General features: G+C 36.7%; 1 protein-coding gene across 1 annotated transcript in view; it reads right to left on the reverse strand.

Moving 5' to 3' along the window:
* The window catches only part of LOC110463349, a 21,716-nt gene extending 12,184 nt beyond the window's left edge, over positions 1-9,532 (reverse strand). Inside the window, exon 1 of the mRNA XM_021518072.1 lies at positions 9,341-9,532. Coding sequence (XP_021373747.1) covers positions 9,341-9,374 — 34 coding nt within the window. The 5' untranslated portion in view covers positions 9,375-9,532. The remainder of the gene's footprint in view (positions 1-9,340) is intronic.
* Positions 9,533-9,829: the final 297 nt, after the last annotated feature.

A 9,829-nucleotide genomic window follows, 5' to 3' on the forward strand; every position in this document is an offset into this window, starting at 1 on the left:
ACTACTCATACCAGACTTTGGACATGCTGTACCTGTCAACTACGACTACTCATACCAGACTTTGGACACGCTGTACCTGTCAACTACGACTACTCATACCAGACTTTGGACACGCTGTAACAGACCGCTCCTGATACCGGACTGTGCTGATACCGGAACTTACCTATCGTTATCAGATATATCAGTTTACTTATCTTAGGGCGAATGGGTTAACTCAATTAAATCAAATGGATAGCTCACGCGCGGAACACGACAATTTGGTTAAACATATCTGACTCATGTACTTCCGTTTGAAATAGAATACCGGGAAAAAACAACCTTACTATGCAATTCCAACGTAAACATTTGTCGCATTGGAAATGACTATGTATCAAGATATGTAAGAAGGGAATTTCTCAGCTTATCTTAAAAACATGATCGAGATGCAGGTCGTTCCCCTCATTTTTCCTTGGACTGACTCATTAGAGGTCACGTGATTTCCCACGTCCAAGCTATATTTTCTTATTTGGAATAGTATAGGATGTAAGAATATCTCCTCCTTCAACATGATCATGCTCCACATCTCATTACTGCTACTGTAGTCACTGGCGATCTTAATATCATCCATACTGCTACGGTCCGGCTGGACATGTAGTCACTGGCGATCTTAATATCATCCATTATTATTTCTTTATTTCCTCCAAATTGAAGAGTTACAAAAATATACAGTGTAGTCAAAATACAAATCAAATATTATTAATTGATACTTACATGCACATAAATACATCGGTTAACTACAGAGATGAAGAGAGAAGTTAATGAATCTTGAATTAGTTTAGTAATAACAGAAAGAATGGTCTCGTTAACAGCAAATCATTCAAAATAATTAGAATCCTGGGAATCCTGAGGTTTCCAAGGGTTGGGGAAAGCCCTACCAACAAGGTCCTCTCAGGCTTACCCACACATAAACACACTCAAAATAAGAGAACAAATAGTAATTAGGTAGACATTGCTATCGTACGTACGTTTGTACGTGTTATATCATTATTAACGCTGATACAACAGCAACATTTTGTCAATAAAAATAGCATTATGCAGTACAAAGGTTACATACTCAGTTGAGCTTAATATGTGGGGAAGGCTACCCCCAAGTAATGCATGAATTAAATAACAATCAGACAAAGAGTATAAGAACACGCCAAGTTCTATATCAAAAGCCGCACTTATAAGACACCATAGATCGTCACTAAGACTTTCAGTTTTTGTACAATGGAGTACTATATGTGTTATACAGTCATTATGTAAAAAACCACAAAAATGGCATGATTCAATAGTATTTGTTGATCTTAAATTAGCACATAATCGAACTATATTGCTTATCTTGCTTAGATGTTCAGGGAATTTTAATGCTACTGTCCATAAAATATGTGGAGAAATTACATCATGAATGAGCAAAAATCTTGTGAAATCTGAATCGTTGTTCATTCTATCGTACATCATTAATTCTTCCCAATTATAAACTGCTTTATAGGCAATTGACTTCCATGATGAACTACTTGGAAAAACTGTATCTGAAATATACTGCAACAGATAATTAAACAAATCATACTTGCGAAGTATTCTCACAATATCAGGAATAAAACCAGTTTGACAGGACTCCTTCAAAATATGCATGAATAGGCGTTTGCGAAATATAGTATGAGTTAAGTATTTACTGTCAAGTCTACAAAGACGACCGAGAATTAAAAGTTTTCTTATATCAATGTAACCTTCTATGGAGGTCCATCCAATTAAGGAGTTGGCCATATCAGTTCTAGTTCTAATGTTTAACCCGTGAATGGATTTTACGATAAAGTTTTGAGCGCGCTCTAATTTGATTAGTTCTGTTCTAGACAGTTGCCATAGTTCACACCCGTACAGGGCAGACGGGAAAACTTTAGCCTTAATCAGCTTTGCAACTGTTAAAGGATTAAGAGTCCTAGGATGAGCACCAGATCGAATAAGAGCCATGGTTCCACTTTTTAGTTTCTTGCATGCAGACTCAGTTCTGTCCGATGTACCTAATTTAAAATTCAAAACAACACCGACGTGCGTAATGTTTTCAACAACTGGTAATGCTTTTAACAGACTGGCACATTGTTGAGCTGTTAAAGAAAACGAAATACAGGAACCTGTCAACTACAACTACTCATTCCAGACTTTGGACACGCTGTACCTGTCAACTACGACTACTCATACCAGACTTTGGACACCCTGTAACAGACCGCTCCTGATACCGGACTGTGCTGATACCGGAACTTACCTATCGTTATCAGATATATCAGTTTACTTATCTTAGGGTGAATGGGTTTACGCAATTAAATCAAATGAATAGCTCACGCGCGGAACACCAGAATTCGGTTAAAGTTATCTGACTCATGTACTTCCGTTTGAAATAGAATACCGGGAAAAAACAACCTTACTATGCAATTCCAACGTAAACATTTGTCGCATTGGAAATGACTATGTATTAAGATATGTAAGAAGGGAATTTCTCAGCTTATCTCAAAAACGTGATCGAGATGCAGGTCGTTCCCCTCATTTTTCCTTGGACTGACTCATTAGAGGTCACGTGATTTCCCACATCCAAGCTATATTTTCTTATTTGGAATAGTATAGGATGTAAGAATATCTCCTCCTGCAACATGATCATGCTCCACATCTCATTACTGCTACTGTAGTCACTGGCGATCTTAATATCATCCATACTGCTACGGCCCGGCTGGACATGTAGTCACTGGCGATCTTAATATCATCCATACTGCTACGTCCCGGCTGGACATATAGTCACTGGCGATCTTAATATCATCCATAATGATACAGTCCGGCTGGACAATCCATAATGCAAATCAACGAGACAGGTTCGTCCTGTTGACCAGTAAACTATAGCAATTCGTACAAGTCAAGAGACGTTAAACCAATGTAAAAAGAAATATAACTGAAATTAATTATATTATACTTATACATAAGGCTACGAAAGTAAAGATATTCTACATACAGGTAAATATTAATATCTTACTTATGATATGTTATAGCGTAGAAACATGATGTAAAGATGTAATAAAAGAACCATATAAGGAAATGATTATGGTTAAATTCTATACATTTTCTCCTGGTTAGTAAGTACGGATTTTAAAAGGTTACCTAGCATAACCACCGAACAGGCTACGTAACAAAGATTAAAACGGTATGTACTCAGTCACATTCATCAGACAAATGTCCAGTAAAGCGTATGTAAGTCATCTGGTTAATAAGAAACACAAAATTCAGGCATAAAAAACCCACTATGAAATCAAATGTTTTGGAAAAATGTATTTGTCTTTTAACTAGCTAGAACAGGAAGCAATATGCACTCACAAAAAATAGGGAACAAATAAAAATGTCAGTTTGGTAGAAGACTAATGCAATCACTTGTTTGTATAGCCGATATCCTCGTGTTGTTTCAGACTTCGGTGTGTAGGATTCCAGCAGATGTAGCCAACAAACATCATACCGTAAATGAAGTATACTTAGCTAAATTTGCTTTAAAACGCATCTCCTCCTAAACGCCAGAGAGGATTTCAACCAAATTTAGTCTGAAACATCAGGAGGGACGGGCAACCATTTATTAAATAAATGAAGTTTGTTCGATCCCTGAGACAATGGGGGCGGGGCCATGAAGGGGAACTTAGCTAAATTTGCTTTAAAACGCATCACCTCCTAAACGCAAGAGAAGATTTCAACCAAATTCAGTCTGAAGAAACAGTCAGGGAGTGCAATCATTTCGTGAATAAATGAGGTTGGGTTGACCCCTGAGGCAAGAGGGGCGGGGCCCTTAAGGTGCCCTTAGCTAAATTTGCTTTAAAACGCATCTTCTCCTAAACACCATAGATGATTTCAACCAAATTTAGTCGGAAGCATCAGGAGGGACGGGCAATCATTTATTAAATAAATGAAGTTTGTTCGATCCCTGAGGCCATGGGGGCGGGGCTCTGAAGGGGAAGTTAGCTAAATTTGCTTTAAAACGCATCACCTCCTAAACGCAATAGAAGATTTCAACCAAATTCAGTCTGAAGAAAGAGTAAGGGAGTGCAATCATTTCCTGAATAAATGTGGTTGGTTTGACCCCTGAGGCCAGGGGGCGGGCCCTGATGGGGAACTTAGCTAACTTTGCCTTGAAACGCATCGCCTCCTAAACCCCAGAGATGATTTTAACCAAATTTGCTCTGAAACTTCATTGAGGGAGGGCACTCGTTTTCCATATACATGAGGTTGGTTCTACCCCTGAGGCCAGGGGGCGGGGCCCTGAAGTGGAACTTAACTAAATTTGCTTTAAAACGCATCACCTCCTAAACACCAGAGAGGATTTCAACCAAATTTAGTCTGAAGCCTCACTAGGGGAGGGCAATCATTTCTTAAATACACGAGGTTGGTTCGACCCCTGAGACCAGGGGGCGGGGCCATGAAGGGGAAAATTATCTAATATTTTGCTTTAATACGATCATATCCCCTAATTGCCTGAGTGGATTGTACAAAATTTGGTCAAAAACATTATTGACAAAGAACAAACATTTCTTAATTGAATGAGGTTGATTCGACCCCTGCGGTCCTAAGAAATGGTACAGCTAGATTATCATATTCTATGGTGTAGTTTTCATAAATTGTTAAAAATTGGTTTCTAGGTTTATAAAAGCTTACAGTTGAATGAAAATATAAGTATTGTCTAAGTAAACCCTGTAATATGACATATTACTTATTTCAACATCTGTTAACATGGCAACTCAATGGAGGCACCTGATTAGTTGAAAGTCAGATATTGTGGTCCCAGTTGGGTTAGAATATAGATCTTATCTTATTTCATATAAAGATGTTCTAATGCATTCAGTTGTAATGACTTATATATAAAACCAAGTGAGCGATACAGGTCCGATGGACCTTTTGTTATATAAACATTATATAGCGCCAGGTTTTTAACTTATTTATGATATCGACGCCCCGGGAATATGACAAATCGTAAGCACGCAGTTGCCTTTCTGATTGGTTTCAGGTAACGATACCCGACAAAGCTATTTTATCAACTTTGTTTCCATAAACCTTCATCACTCCTTTTACGGCATTTATACATGTGTCTTTCCATTTCAATTTGTACACGATGTTATAAACTAAAGATATGTTACCCCCCTGCCACTATTTTAACTTTCTAGGTCTGCACTGCTGCTGATTTGAACAGATATGCGTGGTTTTGTATGATTTTAATTTTGATTCCTCAAACGGTTGCCAAATACTAAAATATTTTCCTTGCGCTAAATGACCATTATCGATGGGTCGTTAAACTAAAACAAACAAACTTCAACTCCGATAATTTTTACGTGACGCTGTGCGTGATTCTTTCGATTAATGTAAAACAATTGAACTACAAAGAAATGTAGTCTTATTTCACGATCCACAAGGAGGCCACACATTCAAAGGATCAGTGTAGCAAAACGTAAGCCTGAAATGTTGAGGATGGTTTAGGTGTGTTTTTGTTGTTTTTTCTGTCCTGTGCTGTAAGTGTTATGAATGGGCAACATTAACATCACTGTAAAAATACAGAAAGGAGTAGAAACTGGAAACAATACTGATTATGTGGCTATGCTGTTCTAGTTGTTGGAAGTAGAGAGACATAGGAGGACAGTGAAGCTGTTTAAAGGACGTGTTCCATGCTCCCGTATACGTGCTGTATGTAACTGTGACAGCCTATCCGCATCTAAGGAGCTGACCGGCCTTAGGGCGTGATCTGGACGGGCAAGGTCATTTTGAATCACCGAGGGCCCGGTAAGCTGGAGACTTACCCCCTCAAGACGCCAGAACTCGGGCTCTGCCCGTGAAAAAGAGTCTATAAACCCATTAACCAACCAACCAAGTAGAGAGAAATACAAAGTCCGAAATATTCCGATGAGTGCAGCTGATTTATTTTTATTGCTTTTATGTCCCCAAATGAAGGACACCAAAGTAAATCCCCAATTCTGCTGGGTTTCCCACATTTGTCGGTCCTTACGAAACATGCAGTGGGTAACAGCAGGTGTATTCTTTTCTCGATCCCCGACCTGCAGGGGTGTAGAATCCAATAAGGAAAAGTTTTAATTAAACAAATGTGTTAAAGGAATTAAATATTTACTTATCTTTAAACTTTAAAGTTACTAAGAGTGTCCAGACTTAAATTTCACATGAACATACTTAAATCATTTGGCTATTCGAGTCAGCCTAATACTTATCACGAATTTCTTCACAGAATCGATCAATACCTATTTTATTGATATATTATAATCACAGAACAAAGGTATAAATAGGAGATAACACCTTTCAGCAATGAACACAACAAAAGCACCAGTGATTGTCCTACCTGTTTTTTTCTCCGGGTTAATATGGAAAACAGACTCGCACGAACAGAGGGGAATAAAGAGCTATCCAATATGGGAAAATATTTATATTTAGCATTTAAGAGGCGTTAATTTAAGGTGAATGTATTGTGGTGTTTCATAACTGTAATGTGCTAATTAAGTAATGTTATATGAACATTATTGAACGGTGTTTTATGTATACTGTGATGTCACACTCCCGTCTACTCAAATTATATTTAGAGAATGTTATATGTATATATGTTTGTACATATAAACTTAAGGGCTTTTGGCTAATAATAAAAGAACCTATCGGCAGCATAAGATTATATCCAAGTGCCGCAGTAATGAATACATTAAATGAACAACTTTGAGTGAAACATAACCATTAATTAAATCAAGGTAATTATTTTTTATTTCGTTTGATGTGAAGATGTTTATTTATATCAAAAACACACAAAAAAACAAACAAACAACACTATACAAACCACCTGTTACCAATACCGTAATTAAAGTAATGCGATGTTATGTAGGAACACTATTACAACTATCAATTTAATGAAATAAAGACAATTAAATACGTTTAAATTATATTATATTTTTGATTAGGTTATGGAAAATGTCATTTTAAAGCTGATTATATCGTCATTGCTATAATCACTATGGCTCAAAGTTGGGGTAACGAGGTTCGCTCTGTTGGGCCTACGTTGGCATGTGACGTTGACTCGACGTTGACCTGAAGATCAGCAAAACGTTGACTTTACGATAGGTTAACGTTAGCTTGTGTGTACCCGATGGGTCAAGTCATCTTTATTTATGTATTTATAAACATGGCAACACAAGCCTTTTAAGGCTTTTACAACCAACTGATTAACAAAATAATGCAAATAATGATAATAAAAACAATTGACAAAATCGTATCACATCAACATACTGTACATACATGTTAAATTTAGTGAATACATTAAGATTTTTTTCAAAGAATAACAATGCAGTTTATAGTAATATCACAGTCATATAGTAATTTAAAATGTTGGAATCTAAAACATAAACTTACAGATACTAAATGAGCCCTTGTATATCACACCAGTGTTACTAATGGATACGGTTAAAACATTGTTATAGTGTTATATACATACAATTTACATTGGTAATGATATACACTAATGTAGTGTGCATTAAAGGTTGACAACGAAGTCCATGGAATGAAAAAATAGATTATAATTAGTAAATTATCAACAGAGTTTTGGCTTTTAAAATAAAGCACTTTGCAAAACTTCACATAAAAGGGATATAATTATAACGGTTTAGTTATTGATATGATATCATGGCCATATAACGCTAATGAGCAAGTTCTTAATTAAGAAACATAACACTTCAAACATTGAAATCTATATAATTGGCATCTTAAGCCCGAGTTTCCTCTGGCCCTGACACCAGTCTGAAGACATTTTGACACACCAGACCTATCTGTCAAAAGGTCTTAGTCTGGTGGCAGGGCCAGAGGGAACTCGGGCTAAAGATGTCGATAATATTTCAATGTTTGTATAGGTCTGGTACTACGGCATCTTATACATTCTACACATTTTGAATTGATATGTCAAGTTACATACTTTTATACTATACTTTAGTATGGTCAAGTATTTACCTTGATATCTTATATTAGTATGTAAGTTACGTACGTAAAAGACGTCGACTCGCAGTGATCTTGTATTTTTTCTAGCGTTTTTATATCTTTCCATGACGACAACTGATTTCAGCGAAGTACGAAACTGTTTTTCTTTTCTGATACTACTTGACAATGAATATGCTATATTTGGTTATGGTCTTCTTATCTACGAAGTGCATAATATTTATTCACAAATTCACATATTTCATGTGTATTCTTTTGTGAAGTCAGGTACCTTTCATCATTCCGGCTCTTATGTATTATTTGATTCTACTTTGGTATTTATTGAATTTTTTTAATTACTTTGATAAAAGCAAAAAACCAAACGACCTTACAATATTCAAGTTGTAAAGAATTGTCGGAAATACGCAGAAAACATGTGATACTGACATATTGATAGTGTCACCCCTGTCTATAGCTAACTAACGTGAAGCCTACCTTGTGGATTGTCTGCCGTGGAGATTGCTGCGTGGCGACCAGTTATCGGGTTGGCCAGTACCTATAACAGAAATCAACATATTGGGATAATGACACACTATGAACAAAATAGTCAATCAATAACATCGTTAAACCCGAGGAGTTAAATCTCGTCAAACATTATTTCTCCATTACGTTACCCATGTGAATGATGATCCATTTTGTTTTCATATTCGATTCATATTAGATTTGCTTGCGTGCTTTCAAGTATTCATCAGGTCCAGTAAAATAGGACAAGGACTTTGCGACAAGCTTTTAAATATTGCGAAATGCTGCGGGAAATTAAGAAATAATTCGCATGACAAAGTATACATTTAATGTATATTCGACAACATAACGCATACGAATACTAGTTTTAATCGATAGAATAAGACAGTATGACCGGGATTGACCTGTGTCCTGTACTCATCACCGTTACCTGTACAGATACGACAACATTTGGTGAACACAAGCCTGTCATAGACGAGTGAACGCAATGACCAGTTGTGTCGGGTGTCACACACATGTCATGTTTTATGAATGAAATATCAGGTATGTAAAGCTATGCAAATACAGATACTGGGAAAACCCATTTAGTCATTTATAAGTTTAGAAACACGTGCTCATGCGTAGGGAATTTGCTGTCGGTAGCAATTCGTTGCCTACACGTAATCTTATACTATATTACAAGCCCCCCTGGGCAGCTGCCTGAAATTTTATGTTCTTAATTGCAATACTATGATACCCGGTTAGTACAGGCCATAGGGGCAGCTGCTTCACAGTTCTATCTTTAATTGTTATAAAATACGATTTCTTACCTTCACCAACATGATCAGAGTAAATAACACAGTCGACAAATGCCATTCGAAATTCATGCTTACACCTCTCGGAAATATATTTACTACAAAATAATGCGCTTATTGCAGCAGAATTACATGCACTGTATGATTTAAACATTAAACGTCTTGCGTAAGCAATTGGATGTATATTTATAAGAAAGAATATACTGAAGGATGGTAGCTTGCTCTATATAATGCCTCTGTGAAGTGATCCTACTACTTTAGTCATAGGCTTATGTATACTACGCTAAACGTGTAGACGGTAATATAAAAATACAAATGTCGTAACCAAATTCCGGTTTGGGACAGTCCCTGGTATTTCGTTTGAGCTTGCAATATCATCGAATGCCGATCAGAATGTTGCAACGTGAAGCATATTAAACTAGCCATGCATGCCTAGATACCAAACAATACCCGTAACATGAAGGAGCATGCCCAACATAGCTGAAATAGCATACGATATACCCAATGGATTTCATGGGAATGACACT

Source organism: Mizuhopecten yessoensis, unplaced genomic scaffold (genome assembly GCF_002113885.1).
Source record: "Mizuhopecten yessoensis strain PY_sf001 unplaced genomic scaffold, ASM211388v2 scaffold213, whole genome shotgun sequence".
Classification (NCBI taxonomy): Eukaryota; Metazoa; Mollusca; class Bivalvia; order Pectinida; family Pectinidae; genus Mizuhopecten; species Mizuhopecten yessoensis.